Source organism: Pimephales promelas, chromosome 4 (genome assembly GCF_988280905.1).
Source record: "Pimephales promelas chromosome 4, fPimPro1.hap1.1, whole genome shotgun sequence".
Lineage (NCBI taxonomy): Eukaryota > Metazoa > Chordata > Actinopteri > Cypriniformes > Leuciscidae > Pimephales > Pimephales promelas.
Genome location: NC_142772.1, coordinates 37,472,117 through 37,494,379, shown reverse-complemented (window position 1 = coordinate 37,494,379; position 22,263 = coordinate 37,472,117). Strand labels below are relative to the sequence as shown.

Sequence of the window (22,263 nt, the reverse complement as noted above, 5' to 3'; positions counted from 1 at the left end):
TGAAGTATGTTAGAAGATCCGTGTGTGTGTGTGTGTGTGTGTGTGTGTGTGTGTGTGTGTGTGTGTAGGGGTCAAGCATGTCCACCTGTTTCAGGTCATGCTCAAGCATGAAGACATGTAACCTCAGGGCATATGAAAATATACTGTATATGACAAAGAACCTTTAAACCCTCAAAAATATATGTGTTTGTGCATAATGAACCAGATTACTTGGTATGCATGTGTGTGTAACAAATTAATCATATTTAAGGAGCAAATTTGTAAAATTTTGTGAGCCAAAACTGCTAAAAAAAAACCTCCTCTTGGGGACTCATTTGTAAAAACAATATATGCATAAATGCATAAAGATTTGTATTAGGGTTAGGTTATAGTATTTTTAACAAGATACAAAAACAATACAAGTGAATGTCCCTATTTAAGTGTGTGTGTGTGTGTGTGTGTGTGTGTGTGTGTGTGTGTGTGTGTGTGTGTGTGTGTGTGATGTTAGAAAGTGATGTTGCTTTAGCATCACTCTTGCACCCTCGGTTAATGTTGAAATAATGTTGAAATTTCAACGGTAATAGTATTGAATCAACATTACAAAGTGATTTTTTTTTTCAACATCACTTTTGCACCCTCAGTTAATGTTGAAACTATGTTGAACCAAAAAAAAAAAAATCAACGGCAATACTATTGAATCAACTTTACACTATGATTGATACTACATCATTGATGCTGAATCAATATTGAAATTAACAAAAAATAATCAACGGTAATATTGTTATATCAACGTTACACTATGATGTTGAATCTACATCACTGCTGTTGAATCAGCTCTTAAATTAACAAGAATAATCTTTGGTAATATGGTTTGATCAATGTGACAATATAATGTTAATTCTAAATACATTAAGTTGAAACACTGAAAATTCAACTGAAAAGGAATGTCAAACAATGTTTCCATCTTAATGTTGAAAAATTAACATTTCAAAAACACTTAAATGGTGCGTCAACAAATTCAAAATTTGGCGAAAACCTTTTAAAATAGCTATAAATGACACCTTTCCAGCAGCTGAGTCAATTTATTCTATTCAATCAATGACAAAATATATTAAAATACTATTCTTTAAAAAAAGAAAGGGGTAGAAATAGGACAAAAGCACTTTACCCTTGGTCCAGGTGGTCCAACAGTTCAGGGTTTTCAAAAATCTGTCTTGCATCAGCATACACTTCTGCCTTTTTTCTTTTGGGTTCTCTGAAATCTGAAAAAGAAAGCATGATGTTACTCAAGAACGAGTCAATTCAGTTGTCATGCATACAGTCACATTGAAGAATGTTAATATACTAAACACAATACAATTACCACAATGTTTTTTTTTAAGTTGCTGAGCACACCATATTCTAACTACAATTATAGTATTGTTAAATTCTGTTTATTTCATTTATTTTTCTAAAATGTATTAATGCTTCAATATCAAAGGAAACCACTGGCCAATTTCAAACTACAATAAATGTTTTTCAACAGACATGCTAAAATCATAAAGGCCCACCCCATAAACCAAGCCCCCAGTGGATTAGAGCAAATCGGTTAAAGTGGTTGAAAATGCCCATTGTGGTTTAAACGCCTCACTGACTGAGAAACGCCCACTAGTGTTCTGCAGAGATACATGCCTGAATGATCTTGTGCTCATGAACTACAAATTACCATTAGTTCAATGTCACTGTCTCCACCCATGTGTGCTGTTGGCTTTCATCAACATTTCAATGCTCATCCAACCCACTTTAAACATTGAAATGTCAATCTCAACCAAAAATGATGGTTTGGATCAAAACTCAACATTGACTTAATGTTACCATGCTATAATACATGATGACTCTGTATTGAACTGAAATTCAAAACGCTAGATATGCCAGAGTATTTTTGTAGGGATATATCGGTACTAAGAATTATTCATTAAATGTATCATTCAAACAAAATACAATAGAATTTTCATATCTATTTTTTACTGATTATTGGGCATAAATCTCATTCAGAATTTGAATTGCTATTGATCCATCCCAGGTGAGCACGCGGCAGTAATGGGAGATTGGAACAGTCTTGGAAAGCTTTTGGAAAGCGCACAGGAACACTCCACAGTAGTTGGCAAAGTCTGGCTCACCGTACTTTTCATCTTCCGTATCTTGGTGCTCGGTGCTGCCGCAGAGAAGGTTTGGGGTGATGAGCAGTCCGGTTTCACCTGTGACACCAAACAACCCGGTTGTCAGAATGTATGTTATGATATAACCTTCCCGATCTCTCACATCCGATTCTGGGTGCTTCAGATCATCTTCGTCTCCACTCCGACACTGATCTACCTGGGCCACATCCTCCACCTGGTGCGCATGGAGCAGAAACATAAACAAAATGAGGACAGCGCAACAGACAAACAGGTGCTTTTAAGCTCCAAAGCTGGAAAAGGTCCTATACGTGACGAACAGGGGAAGATCCGCCTGCAGGGAGTCTTGCTACGCACATATGTCTTCAACATCATCTTCAAAACACTGTTTGAGGTAGGCTTCATCGTGGCACAGTACTTCCTGTATGGATTCGATCTCAAGCCACTGTACACCTGCAACAGGTGGCCCTGCCCCAACACCGTCAACTGCTACATCTCACGACCCACGGAGAAAACCATCTTCATCGTGTTCATGCTGGCCGTGGCCTGTGTCTCTCTGCTGCTCAACCTGGTGGAGATGTACCACCTGGGTTTCACCAAGTGCCGTCAGGGCCTCCGTTACCGGCGCGCTCATTCTGTCTGCGACACGGAATCTAAAGCACCCAGTGAGATGGTTCAGTTTGTGCCGAGCTACCCGTATTTTCCACCTCACGCTCCTCCTCCGGCTCCCTTTCCCGCTGAGCCGCACTTCAACCTCTCAGAACCCGATGGGACCTTCCCACAGCACGGCAGCCGCTCTGTTTGCAAACAAAACCGCGAGAACATGGCTGTAGAGCGCAGCGGAAAACCTGACGCGACGGATGTCAAGACCAGTAAAGCAGCGAGTTCTGTCCCCGGATCACCAGCGAGCCAGCAGCGCAGGCCCAGCCATTCAAGTCGCTACAGCAGCAACAAGACCAGGATGGATGACCTCAAAATCTAACAAGAAGGAAACCAGACTCTATTACTGTTTGCTGGCTCTTCCGTTCTGAACACAGAAGAGATTCCCTCTCTTGTTCACCGGTGGTGAGATTCATTTACAAAAGTGTCATTTAGAGTGACATCAGAATCAGGGTGTCTGTGATGCTTTACTTGAATTTATTTTGTGGGAACATTGCAATCACTTGATCATCGATTGAACAGATGGATGATTGAATAATGGACTGAATCATATGGAGCCCTTTTCTGGCACATATAAGAAAAAAAAATCACGCTTTTGGTCAATTATAATTGGACATAATTATGAGATAAAAAGTTACATTTATGAAATACGAAGTCTTTCATAGATAAAAGTTGAAATTATGACATACTAAGTAGGGGCATTCCAAATGAAAAGTCAAAAGATACGTCCCATTGTCACTTGTTCTTGTTTATGGTCATGACTCATGTGATGGAGTCCTCATACAATTTCACTTCCAACCTGTAGGGTGACTGCAGAGGAAAAGTTACTTGGTGTTGCTTTAAATCTATATGGGGGGAGAGTTCGAGTAAATAGACAAATTTATAGAATAAGAAGAATTTTGCACAACAAATTTCAGTATTCTATGAAACAGGTCGCATCATAATTTTCATTTTTTGTGACATCATTTTTTAATTATTTTTAATTTAATTATTTTAATTATTTGTTCATTTTTGGGTGGACTAACCCTTTAAAATTTAATAGAATGGCAACAATAAAAGAACTGGCTTGGTTAGCCAATTAACTTAAAAGACCATCGATATGGTCATCACTTCGTGACAATACAATATAATTTTTCATACTTTTGTTTAAAATAGTTTAAATACGTTTCATCTGTAAGAAATGTGTTCAATAGTAGATATGTCTCCAAGCAAGAGACTGCTAATTCGAAAGTTGAGAGCAGAGAGCAATTAAATAATTGTGATTAACCAGAGCAATTGTTATGTGTCAGGAATGGTCTTAGGTATAATACTTTAAAATCATTCAGAATTTCTTTACATTTATCAGCAATAAATACTTATAGGAGACTTACGGGTAAAATGTGAATGTCTGTGTACGTAAAATGTGAATATTATAAGACGGATTTATATATATTATTTCATTGGCAACACTAATCACATTTTACATGTCAACAGTTTACACAAGTTTCATCATCCAAACTTCAGTGCTGTTTTATTTTTTTTTTTGCCAAGTGTTTACAGTCTTCAATGAGTCTATGGCCTGTTTAAATCTTTTTAGCCAGACAACCAGCACTTTATGAATGTACTGTCCACACATTCTAAGCACGTAAACATGATTGATATAAAAAGTTGCTATGTGTGTGTTCACTTCTTAAATAAACACAGAAGACTATACTTAGAAAGCTGAAATGAGTGCCCAGAGACATGAGCATGAGTGTCCGGTTTGAAACCTGATACAGGTCTAGCAGACGGTTGGGAAAGAGCACCGATTGGCTAAATCTGTCCCATTAGGCAAGAGTATCTCAAATTCAAGTGGCTTAAATAGTCGCAAAAAGCATTTCAGACGATCCAAAAAGTATAAAGTGTCACATGGACAGCTATGGATTGTTATGTCAGCTAGGCAGCTCACAAGGTTTTGGAGCAGGGCTGGAGAGATGTTGGCATCATCCTGACTGAAAAAGAAGCCTCTAAAGCGACTCATTTAAAAAGCTTGAAAAATCACTTATGCCCTGCACACAAATAGTCTCATGTTAGCATGTTTCTAAGCTAGCTTTAGACTGTCACAAATTAAATACACAAATATTAGTTGAAATAAAATGTATGTATTTTCAAATATATGAAAGTTTGGTAAAAGATTAGATACTTAAAGTACAGAGTAATAAAATGTACACAATATACGCAGTCTGAGAGAGACCAACCCTAGAGTTAATTAACTCAGAGTTAATTGCTTTTGCATGATGAGAATAGTGTTGCTACTTGCTAATCTTAAACATATCTGCCATTACATTTGAATTTTTGAGTGAGCTAGAACATGCTTGCCACAAAATAATAGGCCTTGCGCCTATTAAAGGGGATGCAATCTCCCCCTTTTAAGAAAATCTTGCATGCCTCATAACAGGTGCTGCCACAGAGGCATTGGGACATAGGACATGATGTCAAGCTGTCATGTGACCTAACAAAGGGAGCTACAGCAGTTCATAGCAGGGACCTGTCTGCATGTCTGTAGTTGGGATCGATCACTCTATTGACAGCAGTGTCCTGCTTACGTCGTTCTCATTTTACCAGTAGGCTTCACTTGATCTGAAGGGCATGTTCCTGGATCAATATCGAGGTTGGTCCTAGAACAACAAATAGAGATGGAAGATGTTTTCTTCATACATTTTATTTTATCATTCAATTTTCACTATGTGACAGAGTTTATGAGGCACAGTTTGTAACAAAGAAAAAAATCTAATCAAAACGACCACACTTTTACCCCGCAATACATGAATATGAACAGCAAGATGGAACACTAATAATTTAACTTTCAATTCAACTTCATCTGCAATGCCCAGAGAGGTTTTACTATAGAATTGAAGGTTTGCGCGCAAGAAAGCAAAACAAAAAAGCATTTTTCTTAGACAAACAACCAAACAAATACAAAATACGCACTATGGCTTCCTTCTCTTGGGCGCCTTTTAGCTTTAGAAGAACTTAATTACTTCATTAAACATGGAACGAAAAACCTGTTTAGATGGTATAGACCTGACATAGCTTTAAACAGAATAACCACAAAATATCAACTTCCCTTTTTGCATTCATCACAAGCTCTCAACATTTACACAAAGCTGAAAACTAAGAACAATTCTGCATATTCATTGGTCCATTTTGAGCATCATACAACATATTTTACGTACGATTGGTGGACTCATCACTTAGTTTTTCTTACAGGTTTGATTACACGAACTCTGACAGAAAAATTACTTGTTCACTTTGCATATAATTTACAGCGCAATAGTTGTACATATTTTTCTTGCTAAAGCATTTCAGTATGTGCTGTATGAGAAAATAATGGCAGAAAATATTCTTCTTTTATGACAAAATGTGCATTATTTGGAATCAAATCTTATAAATGGTTGCGATAAATGTTTACAAATCAATAAGAGGAAAAATGAAATAGGTTTCGTTAAATGGAAGCACTTGTGATATTCGTATCTGTGAATACCTGAATCAAAAACTAATAAGGCATAAACCACAGATTCCGGTTTGTAGACACAAACACATTCAGTGAATCCGAATTAAACGGCTATGATCTGGATTCCTAATACAGACCTTCAATGCGATGGATATGATGCCGACTCAACTCTGCCTCCTGATTGGCATTAGCCCATTTTTGAGATTTCCTAATCAAGCCTCTACAAAAAGAACAACAATTTGATTTCAAAGAGCATTTTAGTAGGGTAAGTAATGTCAGGTGACATGTTTAATGGACTGAGATATTTTGAACAAAGCTGTTCAACAGCATAGCACTTTGATTTCCCTTAGAATTATCCTACCTTTTGTGGTTTTACATGTGCTTACGTGAATTAGGTCAGGCTAGGAATGAGAGCTGGAGGAATATTCTGAGGTAACAAATAAAGAAGGCAAAGCCTTTTCATGCCGTCATACCAAATCACAGGTGCCATTTATATGATCATTTAGAGTATAACACCTCATTCAGTTCTCTATAGTACATTATAATACCTTCATCTATATTATATCACCCATCCATAACATCTAATAACACTAATCATTTATTTGACATTAAATAACCTCATACCCGTTTTACTTCTTTCCTCACATTATACAATCTGAATCATTTTATACCTCAAATCTTTTTTTTTGTCCCTTTGACCTGCATATGTGCATTTGTATATAAATGAAACGATTTCCTCATATTTAACAGACATATAAATGTTTCACAAACACTGACCTGTAGATGTTGCACAGAGTAAGAGAAAGAGAGGAGGAAGGGCTTATGGCTTGTAGGGCAGTGTTTTGCTGTGATTGCTCCGAATAGTGTTTTAGTGTGCGTCTTTAAGCTGGTTTTTACGTGCGTGTGCGATCAGAGCGTTTGTGTCAACAGCCCGTTCGAAGAAGCGAACGACAGACGGTTCATTCAGGAGAGATGCGAGAATCTGCTCAAAGGAGAAACTCCAGTCCCCATCTCTGACCGTGGAGGGTGAGCTGGGAATGTCTGTTGGCGTGTCCAACACAGGGCTGCTGGTTCCGGTTGGACTGCTGGTGGGCGTAGAAGGGCGCGAGGTTGAGTTTGGGGTAATGTCAGAGCGGGACGGGACGGTTTCCTGTTGACTGACCAGAGACTCAGTGTGGTCCTGGGTGCCTTCACCCTCAGAGAGGGTCTCGGCCTCAGGGCTGGTGGGTAATGTTGGGGAGGTCTCTGTCTCAGCCGTGCTGGTGGGTGTATTTTGGGGTGTTTTCTGCGGGCTGCCCTGCTGTAGCTTCCGCCCCACCTCCTCCATGCGCAACAGAAGACTGGTCACTCGCGCCACGGCACGGTACAGACTCTCCTCCTCCTCATCACCGTGGAACACACCATACAGAGTCTTCGTCAAACGAATAAACTGCACCTGGAACAAATACAGTCTATTTATTTGATTTGAACTGCATTTACATCATGGCTTCACATTAACCACAACAACTATTGTCAGCAATGGGCAACATTCCTATTACACTTCAATAAGATAAGTCTAAACTTATGTTTGAGGGCAAGAACAAGTCTTGGGTTCAGAACGAAGAATAGCGAGACTCAGACTATGCCAGAGAACAGGAATAGACCCGCACTGAAGAATGTTAGTCAGTAGAGAATGGACACTGTTGACACAATTGTCAAAATACCTCAATGTATTTGTGGAATCCGCATCAGGACTAAGCAAACAAGGTGCTGTACTCAAATAAGCATGAGAAACTGTCTTGATGTCCCAGATTCATTTAAGATTAAATACTAATATTCCAATTTAAAAATATATATTCCTAGTTTAATAGTACACTTACAGTATTTTTGTAACACTACATTCGTTTAATAGTTTTTAATATATATTATTATTAACATACACTGCCTTTTTTTAAAAAAAATTTTAATTAATACATTTATTCTACAAGGAAAAAGTGACCGTAAAGAAAACAAATAATTATTCTTATCATACTTTCTAAATACGTTTCTAAAAAATGTATCACAGTTTCCACAAAAATATAAAGCAGCAATATTAATATTATTAAGCAGCAATACAGCATTTTCAACAATTATAACAATGAGAAATGTTTCTTAAACACTAAATCAGTATATCAGAATGAAGGATCATGTAACACTGAAGATTGGACTAATGACACTGCTGAAATGATAGCTTTGCCATCACAGGAATAAAAAATATTATTTTTTATATAGAATAAAAGTTATTTGAAAAATGGTAATCAAATAAATGCAGCTTTGCTGCACATATATATATATATACACAGACACACAAATAAAATAAAATCTTGAACCAAATAAAACAATTCAATAAAATGAATCTGATTTCCCAAACTTCTCAACACTATATATGAGAAAGAGGGAACTTTATGAGAGAATTTGATTATTGCCTTCGCTCAGCTTTCATACGATGTGCACAAACAATGTTAAAACAACAAGGTAAACATAGGACAGTTAGTAGCGATGCTATGTTTGGTTAATGTACACAGATCAGCAGTACATAAAGTGGCAAATCTCAGCATCACACAGGAAAAAGACAACAGATTTTGTTCAGTCATTATTAAATGGCTGGATAATGCCATTTAATACTATCGACTTTTTCCGTTTTCCTGCACAAAGACATTGCAGATTTATGTACCCATTAAATTCTGACCATGTTTCATTTTTGTGTGTGTACCTGATTAATTCTGGGCAGGTCTTTAATATTCTCATCTCTCCGCTGCAAGTCTTCCTGCCACTGTTTCAGATATTCTTGCAGATCTACTTTAGCACGACCTGAGGGGCAAAATACATCCGATTTTTACAGTTTCCTGGAAAACTCGATTCTGATTGGTCGATCGCAGCATTTTGTGGTAATTTTTTTTGGTATAATATACTCATTTGACATTTCTGTCTGCCAACCAATCTCTTTCCTTTCACATAATTAAATAACTTCAACTCAATATGTTGTGCCCATCCATTTATTTGGTAAGTAAAAATGCAGTAATTTGATTTTGGCACAGTGACCCTGACCACCCTGTTATGGTTTACTTTGTGATATTGTTTGATATGATGTTGGAGAACATGATTATAGGACAGGGATGAATACTCCACCTCTCTCTGGACATTTTCTGATCACTCCATCCTCTGCAGAGTCTACAAGGAAAAGAGGAGAAAATGTACAGCCACAAAACAGTGACACTCACATTACTGAACAGATATACATGCATACATAATGACATATTTTACAAACTTCTGTTTAGGGTGGGCAGGGATTTAAGCTTCTTTAAATTTAACCAAAATTTGGTGTTTTCTAAAAATTTAATTTTTTTGATGTTAGTTGATTAGTTCCTCTTAAGCACAAATAAAAAAATACTACACATAACACACAAACATGAAAATAAAACATAAGCACATAAAACACAGCACTAACATTATAACATACCCAGAAGAAAGAAGAAAGAGTAAAAAGAAAGGCATAAGGAGCCACAGAAAGGAGTGAAAGCTGACCAGAAAGATGAGTGGAGAAAGAGTGATCTTCAGCTGGAGGAAAAAATCTAGACGACGGTAAAATCTTACACTCCTGGGTCCCTGAAGAAACACAAAATATGAATATGCAGAAACACACATTCTTCTATTTTTTTTTTTTTTGCACAGGAAAAAAAACTGTCACGATCTGTTGTAAGTTATGGACAAATCTGCACTTATCAAAAAGGCCTATTTTGAATAATATAAAGGTTGATGGGGATTTAGATTTAGTGGTGTTATCTTCGTTGTTACAAAACCAGACGAGTAATCCAAAGGTTATTGGCATATTACAAAGGTCCCATGTCACTATTACGGCCTTCCAAGACTAGAAGAACTGTTGCCGTTACCGTTAAAGTTCCTTTGGATGAGAAAGTGTCTAATAACTAACTAACTAAATGTTTACAAATAAAGAGAATAATGAGGGGATATAGAGAGGTAAGATATATAGATTATACAAGGTTACAGAGGAGTCAGATACTGTATATAGAGTAAACAGGGTTATAGAGGGGTTAGAGGACATATAGATTATATATCTGATCCAACTATTACCCTGTATAGATTAAAAAAAGGTTATTGAGGGGTAAGACTTCTAGATTATACAAAGACATACAGATTATACAGGGTTATACATGGGTCAGATATATAGATAATTAAGGGTTACTGAGGTATACAAATTGCACAAGTTCGTAAAGGGGACGTACAGAGATGAATCTATAAAATACATCTCATATATATGCATATTAACCATATCGGTATGTTCACACTAAATATAGCACAGTGGGAGAGATCAGATAATGAATTTACCTGGTTGAAGGTGTAGTTTGAAGAGAAGTTTTAGTTTTTCTGTGAATGATCGGTTGTATAAGATATCTGCAACACACACACACACTTGATTGAATCTGACAGATTGGAAAGCAAGCTGCTATGTACTGAGGTGAAAGGTCAAAGGGCAGAGTTAAGATACTCTTACCCAGACCGCATATGAATTCTTTAAAGTTCACAAGTCCATCTCCATTTTCGTCCAGAATATGAAAGGCTGATCTTGCCAGCGAGCATGCATGCATATGTGTGGTCCATGGCAGCAGGAGGTTAAACAGGCAACTAAACTGGGACTGATCCAGCTGATACTGGTCCAGATAAGGAAGGCTTGGGTCATGGTTCTGCAGGGAAGGACTGCACACTGACCAGTAACAGCTCACAAAGTGCTGCCTCTGCAACACACAAACATAGACACTATATATCCATATGCCCACACTCACACAAACTCAAAAAGAAATTTAAGAGACACACAAGCACACATGGTTCATGTGGCAACGGCTGTATTTTGAGGCCTCTATGTCCTGAAAAGCACCAGTTTGTACAGTGTAATTCACCTTAAAAAGCAAGTAGAGCTCATCCAGCTGAGCAGCACTGAACTTCACACCTTGAGCAACAACACGCAACTACAGAAATATAAAACAAAAAAATGACGGACTATTAAACAATTTTAAAATTTACTGCCACTCCATATGCAAACAATGTGTAAAGAAGAAATGATGCAGATTACACCACATTCCAAAGTCTGGGGTCTGTAAGGTTTTTGCAATGTTTCTGAAAAATGTTTCCTCTTATGCTCACTAAGGCTGCATTTATTTGATCAAAGAAATATCATTACAATTTAAAATAATTGTTTTCTATTTTTATACATCTAAAAATGTCATTTATTCCTGTCTAGTCTTCAGTGTCACATGATACCTCACAAATCACAGAACAGTGAGAGCACCCATTTGAAACATTTTTAACAGTCCCTTTTGATCAATTGAATGCATCCTTGCTAAATAGTTTTTAAAACTTACTGATCAAAATCAAATTTGCAAATGTATTATTATAATATAATAATATCATATGACACAAGGACTGTAAAGGAATATGGTTCACACTTCACACACATTTGTACTTACTACATTTTGTTTTGTTGTGTCCTCTAATGTCTGAATGACATAAAGCTTGTTCTTCTTTCGCATGTTTTCCACTTCCTCTGTTCGAATGTCTCCATATTTCTGAAACAAAGACGCCTCATTATTCTGTCTGTTTCAGGCCTGTCGGAGAGGGGTTTCCCTTGATCCGTCAACACAAAATTTACACAAAATATAATCTGTCAACCTGAGTAAAGGTGATAATCGTCAAAGAAGTATTAACAAAGATATTACATTTAATCATTTAGCAGACGCTTTTAGCCAAAGTGATTTACAAATGAGACATTCCTAACATGTTTTTTTCTTTGTACAGACAGATTTTAATGTTCACTACGGTGCATTAAAGTGTGCAGATTTACCTCGTACGCCTCTTTGATGAGATCACAAATGTCAACCTTTTGTACTGATTTGTCATTGGTTGTTGCAGATGCCTGCTGCACGGTAGCTGGTAGAGGACTGTCTTTATTTGTGACATTGTCAAAAAACCTGAAGGATAAAATCAAATATGAAGACAGATCGAGTTTGTACATATAAAAATCCACTGCAAATTTAGCAAACAACTACAATTAAACAGCAGCTTGTCATCCAAAGACACTCTGCAGGTTCGGTCATCCTGATCTTGGCTGAATGAATTACACAGGATGGACAAAAGAGCCATGTACTAGTAGTGGTGGTAATAACAAACATACGTGCAAATTGATTTTTGTGATTTTCACAGTGGTCAACCTCTACTACAAAATGCTCACCTCTTGCAGACAGGCCACACAAATAAAAGGAACTGATAGAAGGATCAATCCAGCTTGCTACCCACATGGTTGGCTATTATAAAATGACAATGTTCCAATCACCTGTTGAGGACCGTGACGGCTTCTGCGTCGTCATGGCAACAAAGCAGATTGTCCATATTGTAGTCGAGCACAGCAAGGCCAAGCTGCAGAATGGCTTTGATTCCATCATAAAAGAAGCAATCGACTACATTCACAGCACTTTCAATTGGCAGTACACTGATAAAGAGAGTCAGGAACCATGACAACGACACTGAGGAGAAGAACGACAGGTCTGTCATGTGTTCGGTCAGCTGGGTTAGATGCTCACGGATCAGTTCCTCGAACACGGCTTGGTCCACCAATGCACCTGGAAAACATAACAATTACAACACAATTACAAATAGCAATTACAACACCTTTGGCAACCTGCAAATTTATTAAGATGATTCAATGACATTCTGGGTATGAGATATGTATAACCAGCTCTCACACACATACCAATAATTCTGCGATTGAAGTAGTCTGGGAGCATTCGTTCACACACAGCAACCAGCAGCCAGAAGGCCTCTTCCTCTTTAGCATACAGCAACAAAACCGACGTCAGGATATTCATCGCCTGGACAGACCGACATATAAACAATGAGTGAGAATATATAGAGAGAATCTAAAGATAAATGATGTCATAAATAATATATGGAATTCACATCATTGATAGAATAAGACTTTCAGTGAATAAAGAGGTTTAAAACATAAATGTGAGTTTGGAATGTCATAAGGGTGTGTAATGACAGAATTTAATTTCAAGTGAACAGTCATATCATTGTATATAGACAAATTTAATATCAGAGATGTATAAAGTACTAGAAACCCAGACTTGAGTAAAAGTACAAGTGCTATATCAAAAAAGTGACTTGAGTAGAAGTTGAAGTGCTCTTTAAGCACCATTCGTAAGTAGAAGTACTAAAGTAAAGTATTCAACATTTTTTCTAATTAAGTATTGCAAGTAGTTTATTTTAAAATTCACTACTTAAGTACTAAAAGTAAAAGTACAAGTATTGTGTCATGTAATTATTAAAGAAAGCAGTCAAAAGTTTGAACTAGCAATCAAATAAGGCGCTTTGGCGGGATACAAATTTGCTTTGGCGGCCGCCAAAAAAAAGTCATTGCAAGACAACCCCTGCATTAGTTGTTAGTGTGTGTAAAAAATAAAACTGCTGTGTGATTTAGGCAGCATGAAAGCCAACTTGCAACAAATGATTTGTACAATTTTTATAATTGTAACGAGTAACTAGCAGAACATTAAAAAAATATCGAAGTAAAAGTATTAAATTCATCGAAAATATCTACTGAAGTAAAAGTAGAAGTATGAGAAAAAAACAATACTCTAGTAGAGTACAGATACAGCATTTTAGTACTTAAGTACAGCACTTAAGTAGTTCTACTTCGTTACTATACATCTCTGTTTAATATAAATAAATATAAATGATATATTTTAATAATCTGACTTCTTACAAATAAAAAACAGTCACAATATCTTTCAAATGCATAGACTTCACTTTGCATATTTTCCATGATTATACTTTGAATAGACAAAGTGTTGGATTAACAAAACATATATATTTCATATCATTCCTGTTTTGCACACAACAATGTTTATATGAGGCTCCAGAGTTCATGTTATGTTCTTAATGACCATAGATTTAGCTGTTTCTCATTTTTGCGCTTGTTCTGATCTGATTTAATATCAAATATTAGTGCCATAAATGATGCTGATGTTTAAGTGCATGGATAATGAATAATTATATAAATAAATGAATAATAGTGTGTGAGATAGTCTGGCAGACAATGCTCTATTGCTGTGCAAAAGCATGATGTTGAATACAGACATGCACATCATAAAGTCTTCTATCCTTTGAAGCTACAACCGGTCACTTAGACACGACACGATCATCTAACTGACATTTAAACATTTGCTGAGCAAATATATAAAAACAATTCTATGCCATTAAAACACTAGGCCATTACAAACCATTATGACTCTCTGAGATTGTGTAGTCAATCATTTAGAGTGCAACTTGATGGCTTTGAGAAAGATTTAAAAAAAGATTTGTGCACAAGAAGCATCACACCATCTGATGCTGAGACCATGTGTGAAGACTATATGAAAGCATCACGTGTGTGTATACCTGGCAGTAGCCGATTTTGGGGTTGCGGTGAGCATAGGCAGTCAGGACGCGGCGAAGTGCCGAGATTCCTGTGTCACTCTGGAATGCTGGGTGTTCTGGGAGAGAGCGATGCAGATCTCTCTCAATCTCATCACATGCGAGTGAGCTGCTGCCCATGCACTCTTCCAGCAGGCGTCCATAGTACCCAGGGTGAGAGGTCATGTCATGCACTGCACCTATACAACACAAGCAAACATACTTGTACAAACTGCAGCACACACCTACTGTGCAAACACACACACACACCTGAAAAGAGCATCCACAGTTCTCCTCTGAGAGTCTCTGGAACTCCTCGTACAATGAGATCACGTGTTTTTTTGGTGCAAAACATTCCGGTTCCACGGCCATATTCAGCAAAGTGGATCTGCCACGACTGCTCCTTCATTCGCTCCTTCAGCTGTCAACAGTGGGATCAAAAGTTTGGGTCTGTAAGAATTTATAAGGAAGTCTTTTATGCTCATTGAGGATGCATTTATTTAATCAAAAAATAGGATGTTTTCTTGTGATGCCAATGCTAAATAATTGCTTCAATCCTCAGTGTCACATGATCCATCAGAAGTCTTTCTAATATGCTGATTTGTTGCTCAAGAAACATTTCCAAATATCATCAATGTTAAAATCAGTTGTGCTGTTAATCTATGATATTTTATTTTTCAGAATTCCCTAATGAATAGAAAACGTCTTTACTGTCACTCTTGATCATTTTAATGTGTAACCAAACAAGGTTACCATTTTGGGGTCAAGGTTTTCCGCATCGTGTGGATGAAAGACGTTCATGAGAGCTTCAGTGCTGACGGCTTGACTTTGCCCCACCATCACACCCTCCTCATCCTCAGAGAGAAAGACACACATTCAATTTAGTGTCCAATAAGAATCATCTGGGATTTGTACAGTTTTTTTTTTTCCTTTTTTCACAAAAGCATGATATGAAATGTGGGATACTTTTAATTTAAACATGTCTGTGACTTTTTTTAATTGCTATGGAATGTATATAATAACAGGTGAGATATGGTAAGTTAACACATCATTTCTTTATATTATAGCTGTAGTGTAGAGGACTTACCGGATTACTGATACAATGCTGGGGGCTTCCTGCTGTGACACACTTTCTGCGGATGGTGGCAGCAAGACGCTCAAAATCCCGAACCTCAGAAAAACGCAAAGCTCTCTTCCCACGCAGACACACAGTCAGGGCACGGCTACTGCGGTCTGGCAGCTCCACACTAAACACCTGCAGGCATACATTAATGTCATAATAAACACAGAAATAAGCAAACACACTGATTACAAAACAAAACTAGGAATTATGAATTTTTCAAAACTCCCCAGCCACAAAATATACTTGAACACAAATATATTTAATTACATATTTGAAATGTTAAAGTTGTAATTTATGTAGTGTGTAATATATCCTTACACACTACATAAATTACAATCAAGAACTTATACAGATGAAAAGTAGTATTTGTTTACTAATTCTGGCATATTTACATATTGTATCCTACAACAATGTTCATTAAAGCTATGGTATACGATGTTAAAAATCGGTCAAGACGGTAGGGAAGTTTAAAAAAACTGCTTACATTGGTCAACTTTGCTGCGGCTGTACAGCCAATAGAGTGAATGGATTTTTTTCGTTCTTTTTTCTATTCATATTGTTAGGATTGTACTATATAACCATAACCAGCATCTAAATGAGGATATTAATAATGAACAATCTTTGAAATCATATACCCTAGCTTTAATATGCATGATCCCTATCAAATAAACTATTGAATAGAAATAGACTTATGTGCTTCAGTTATGTTAGTCAACATATCAAAATAAGTGTACTTCTCTCAAAGAAAATCAATTTGACATTTTTAATTTGACAAAACTACAAAGTGCACTTTATAAAAGTGTATTTTAGTGTTAATACATGAATACCCATTAATCACATTGTATTTGTAAGAACTTGTACATTGTATTCCTCGTTTGTCAGTTAACTTGAATAAAAGCATCTACTAAATTAATACATATAAATGAAAGTTAAGGGTACTGAAATGTACAATTTGAGTGGCCTTGTATTTAATTTATATGATCTGGAAGTACAGCTTTTTTTTTAATATATACTTTTAAGATTTGAAGAACATCAGTGCACATTCAACACAATTAAGCATAGCAGTTTGCAGAAAAATGAGCAGTTTACGCACCTCCCATAGAGGTATTATGAGATGGCACTGAGACCCATCCTGGCTTGCAAAGCACAGATAGTTCTCAGAGACACAGATTTTTCCAAGCGCATTGACGTGGCTGAATGGAACCCAGAGGAAACTCTCGTACACTTCACAAAGGTTTTCCTCCTGTGGCAACCGGAAAAAAGCTCGGAATGACTGATTCCGTGCATGTATTTCCAGAGCCCTGAAGAGATGACAGTAGTCAGACATTGTTCAGTAAAAACAAAACAAAGGTAACATTCAGAGGAATAAAACTAATGCACCTTTGCGTGATGTGAAGGGGGTTGGCTAGTGGATGCTCAGCATTAAATGTTTCTTTATCGAAGAACCGCACAATGGCGTAGTCGGCCAGCTGCTGCATGATCAGATAAGTCTGCTGGAGTCTCAGGAGCATTGAAAAGAAATGATCCTCTCCACGCACACGCACACGGATGCTCTCTGTCAACATCACGCTTGACGTACGTTCCAGGCGGCTCACTTCATCCCAGGGATACACTCGTTTCACTAAGCAAGAAATGCACAAACCATGAATAATATAAAACACTGAACACTGTAAAACTAAATACCCAGACTTTCAAGGACTTTTCAAGCACTACTTTTTTGGTTTTTCAAGGACTACAATCAGAGTTTTTTGTTTGTGTGTGTGTGTGTAACTATCCCTTTAGGACTTTCCTATGTCCTCAATTATGATTGGTTAACCTCTTTGCATGTGGAAAAAAATGTAATTTCCAAGTTGCTAAATAATGAGTACTCATTGCTTTGTAAACTTAGGTATGATAATGTAACTTAGTTAATACAGTGATTCAGGGGGCCACAAAATGCTGAAAATAACAACCAATCATATTATTTGAGAAACAAAATCTTGATGTCATATGCTTTATACTTCTCAGACGTATAAATACACGGGTCACATGTGAAAATACATTGCTGCCATTATATTTTAAGAAGTGGCTCCCTGGAAAAAGGATCATAGGCCCTGTTTACACCTGGTATTAAGACGCGTGTTGGTCGATCAGATCACAAGTAGACCAAAGAGACACACTCCTGTTAACACCTGAAGCTTAATCCTTCTCTTTTGTCCACTTTTAATGACTTCTGTCCCGATTTATTCAAGAGGATGGTTTATGGGCGGGTGAATGTATGGGCTTTTTTTTAGATCTTTCAATCTAATGGACAAAAAAAGCAGCTTTGGTTTCTGCTCTGACAGCGGCAAGACCAAGGCGAAATCTGTGAGTGTGTGTTAGACATGAGGAATGGTGAGAGAACATTATGCTTGGTACGATTTTCGACTTCAAACCGAATATAGGTCTGCAGCTGACAGCTTAAATCCAGTCTGGCTAGTGCGCTTCTCATAATTAGGTCGGTAGGCGGATTTTTGTGGCTGTTCGAACACATTCGACCACATGAGTGTCCACACTACGAAAGCAATCTATTCGAATGCGTTTTCGACTACCTCTGGAAGTGGTTGAAAGTGAACAAAACACTTTAGACCCCGTCTAAACCTGTATTTAGCGTCATCCACTTGTAATTCAATCAACCAAAATGCATCTTAATACCAGGTGTAAATACGACCATAATATTTGTGGGGCTTTAGCAGCAACCGATTTAAAAAACACTTTGTTAAAGGTTCTCTAAGCGATGTGGGGCCAAAATATTTTTTGTCACATACATTAAACGTCTCCTCACTATCGGCTAGCTGCCTGTCCCCTAAACACACTGTAAAAAAACGCGGTCTCTGTAGACACCACAGGCTCCACAAACGGCAACAAAAACAATCATGTCTCACCCGGACCACGAAACCTAACAAACAGCGTTCCAGCCAATCACTGGCAAGAAGTATTTGAGGGTGGGTCTGGGGGGTTAGTGCGCGTGCACATGAAGGGGGTGTGTGTGTGAAGGACAGAGAAGCATAAGAGGGAAGTATGAAAAATGGCCGAAACACGACCAAAGAGACGTCGTTTCGAGGAACAAATTAAAAAGAAGAAGGAGTCGGATAAAGAACGTGCGAAGTTCCGAATTTACATCGGTAGCAAAGCTTTTGAACGATGGCGAGAACTCCGGCGGCAGAAGGGCTTCCAGTCCGACATTCAGGTTGCTCTGTTTTTGCTGGACAGGTGGGTAACGTTAAATTGTTTTTTTTCTTCTAAATTGACGCTTGTGTTCGCCAAACCCACACAAGGATATAATTAGCTAGAAATGCACGTACACAATTATTTCAGGAAGCACGGAAGGGAGGGGGAGGAGATGAGATGCGGAGGAGGGAGGGTCTAGCTAGCCTCCGATTTGTTTGAAAATATTCCGAACGTCAACAACACCCAGGATCGCTCAGAAAACCTTTAATACACGCAATATTTTAACACCGCGCCCCGATAAAATGGTACTGTAATAGAGCTTGTGGTATTATGTGTAAGCAGGCCAGCATGTTTCTAACCCTCATTTCCCAGCATATAGGAGTAGAAACACAGGAAGTTGGTGCTGAGGTAGATCCAGCCCTGGTTTGGCACTCGTCCTCTCCAGTAGCTGCAAGAGAAATACGTCACAAGCTTCTCTTTCTGAGGCAAAACAAACAGACGTTCAAAGCGCAGCACTGCCTCCCGAAAGCGTTCGGGATCTTCCTCATCATCTGCGGATGTGCCCTCCTCTGCTATCAGACCCTACACGAACAACATACCACCACTAAAGTCAATACAAGAGCAAATGCTGGGACTAATATCTAAAATACCACAAAACACGAAAACAGGGGAAAAAAACAATCAAAGTATATGGGAGCCAAATAACCCTCTCACCCTTATCTTTCCCTGGACAAAACTGGTGATGTCTTCACCAGAGTCAAACACAGAGAGAGTTCTGATGATGTTCTGCTGAAGCCAGTCCCAGTGCTGTGAGATCTCCTCTAAAGATGCTCCTGTACACACACACATTAAATCAGGATCTGAATGAACCCTCACATACACATTAACACTGTGTGCAGCATCTCTCTCACCACAGGCGATGATCCAGTAAACCTGAGAGTCAGGCGTCTGGTGTAAAATGCGAAACGGAGCAACTTTGGCTGTAGAGTCAAAAACTGTGTCCAAAGTTCCAACCAGCAGGCCTAAAACAATGATGTAAAACAACAAACATAACATTATAAAAACATATCCCTCCCTGAGCCTAAAATGTGGCTACATTTCTTAAAATCTGCAGTCTGAATTGCAATTGAATGTGGTCAGTTTTCCCGTTTCAAATAACTGCTGTTCCTATTAATCAAAAAAGCCACAAAAATATTAAGCAGCTGTTTAAAACAATGATAAAAAGAAAATCCCACAGATAATATTGTTGTATTTATTATAAGCACATAAAGCAGTTTTGTCACCCGCCACTTTAAATGCTAGTGCACATTAAAGCAGGATGGATTCTCATTGGTTGTCAATGTTTGCATTCATCAGCTGGAAAATGTTTTTGTGAATGTGATTCCAATAATATCTTTTATATTTAGAATTTTTATAGCTATAATGAATATACTTTATTATATAACTATAATGAAACTATCGTTATCATTATAGCTATAGAATGATTTCTGAAGGATCATGTGACACTTAATGACTGATGAAAATTCAGCTTTGCCATTACAGGAATAAATTACATTTGAAAATATATTCAAATAAAGATATAAAAAATATATAGCATACTCTGAGGTTTGAATGGATTTATATCTTGCAATGTCTCTACTGGAGATGTTAGCAGGGACAAATTATTGTGATAGTCACTGGAAATGATATCCTCTCTGCACTCCTTATACACACTGCTTCAGAAAGAAGCTGCTGTATTAAGGCTCTTCATCATGAAGCAAAGGTTTCCATGGTGATGAACTCCAAAGGGGGAAAAAAGTCACTAATAATTAAAGTAAAAACCTATAATCAGCTCAACAACCATTCTGGCCACATGTTCCTTTGTACTGGAGGAGACTCCATGACAGTACGCCTGTTATTACTGATAATTTATTTGTTTGTAAATAATAATAAACAATTTTTAGCACCACTTCCAATTTCATAGCTGTGGTCCTGCTTGCATCTATTTTATTTTTTTTGTACATACTCTCGGCCAATTTGAAATGGTGGATCAATTGTAACAAAATAAATAAACTAAAAAATAAAATCTGAATTATTAGTAGTAATTTCAGTAAGTAACGTTGCTACATAATTTCTCAAAACTTAAAAAACTGCTAACATAAAAAAAAAACGTTTTAAAAACGTAAAAAAAAAAATAATGAGTTCACCTTTAAAATAAACAATGTAAATTGGCTTAACATGACACAAAACTTGCATTAACCTTGTTGACCTTTGATGGTAAGATATTCCGAGATCACATCACCGGCCTTCTTTCAGATGGACTTTGTTAAGACAAACAACCTCAGTAAACAGTAAACATGCTGAATCCACCTGAAACCTAAATAACCTGGCGTCACAGAATGACGCAACAACTGCTGTCAAAGCAGAGATGACGACACTACAGATCCATCTAAATATGCTCTGTATTAAACCAGTTTAGGCTTCAGCTTTTAAAAATATAATGTCTGGACTGGAGGAATGTTGCATTTTTAAGTACCTTTACGCACACGGTCAGTTTACCGCAGTGGTGACGTCAGCACTCAAAAGAGCACATCAGACCACTGATAGCGAAACTTGAAAAACATCTAATCATAACCCTTGACCTGTTGCAAAATTATTTTTGGTTAAAACAAAATATAGTTACGAAAAGCATTTGAGGTGTGTCATTTAAGGTGTAACACCGAAAAAGACGCCACACTTGAATACTTATTTAGCACAATTATTAAAGTATTACACAGCCTTTCATGTTTAGAGCTTGCACACGGATATCCGCGCGTTAGCGGTAACGTTAACTTACCTGTCAATCCCCCGCTGTCCTCTCCGGATCCGCGTCTGCGCTGCAGCACGAAGTAATCGTTGGATTTCTCCGTCACCCATAATTTCAGCGCGTTTTTAAGAAGCACCTCTTCGGGTTTGAGCCACATGCTGGAATTTGTTTTCAGAAATACGCGTCCTCTTGCATGACACTCGGATCATCTCAAGCGCATACACCCATAGATTTGCGTGTTGTTTGCTCTTGGACCGCTTTTCCCACGTCGACAGAAACTGAGCCAAAGACAGCGACACCGGCGCCAGTGGGATTGTAGTCTTCCACATCTGCCCCGCTGAGCAGAGAAGAGCGCTACGCTGAAAACTATCGACTACATTTCCCACAATTCCCGCTCAACCTCATGACTTTGTTT

General features: G+C 37.7%; 2 protein-coding genes across 4 annotated transcripts; one reads left to right on the top strand and one right to left on the bottom strand.

Annotated features, from left to right (window-relative positions):
* Positions 1-2,058: 2,058 nt before the first annotated feature.
* On the top strand, positions 2,059-3,218 carry gja2 (gap junction protein, alpha 2). The gene has a single exon (XM_039659527.2). It carries the CDS (start codon positions 2,059-2,061, stop codon positions 3,115-3,117), a length of 1,059 nt encoding a protein of 352 aa, XP_039515461.1. The 3' UTR covers positions 3,118-3,218.
* A 1,677-nt stretch (positions 3,219-4,895) lies between these two features.
* tbc1d8b (TBC1 domain family member 8B) lies at positions 4,896-22,185 on the bottom strand. Of its 3 annotated transcripts, XR_016168362.1 has the most exons (22): positions 21,879-22,185; positions 19,975-20,085; positions 19,778-19,896; positions 19,423-19,645; positions 17,255-17,495; positions 16,968-17,175; positions 15,839-16,006; positions 15,505-15,606; positions 15,022-15,172; positions 14,737-14,951; positions 13,049-13,166; positions 12,632-12,917; positions 12,143-12,269; positions 11,769-11,867; positions 11,202-11,270; positions 10,799-11,039; positions 10,633-10,698; positions 9,811-9,891; positions 9,415-9,456; positions 8,999-9,096; positions 6,405-7,702; positions 4,896-5,431 (listed from the first exon to the last, which is right to left on the bottom strand). XR_016168362.1 is itself a non-coding variant. In XM_039659523.2 (21 exons), exons 1-21 carry the CDS (start codon positions 22,003-22,005, stop codon positions 7,136-7,138), a joined length of 3,459 nt encoding a protein of 1,152 aa, XP_039515457.2. In that variant the 5' UTR covers positions 22,006-22,185; the 3' UTR covers positions 5,458-7,135. The 3 variants fall into 3 exon arrangements, 2 of the variants coding, with proteins under 2 accessions (XP_039515457.2, XP_039515458.2); XM_039659523.2 differs by lacking the exon at positions 4,896-5,431 and having other exon boundaries at positions 5,458-7,702; XM_039659524.2 differs by lacking the exons at positions 4,896-5,431; positions 9,811-9,891 and having other exon boundaries at positions 5,458-7,702; positions 21,879-22,184.
* Between the last annotated feature and the right edge of the window lie 78 nt (positions 22,186-22,263).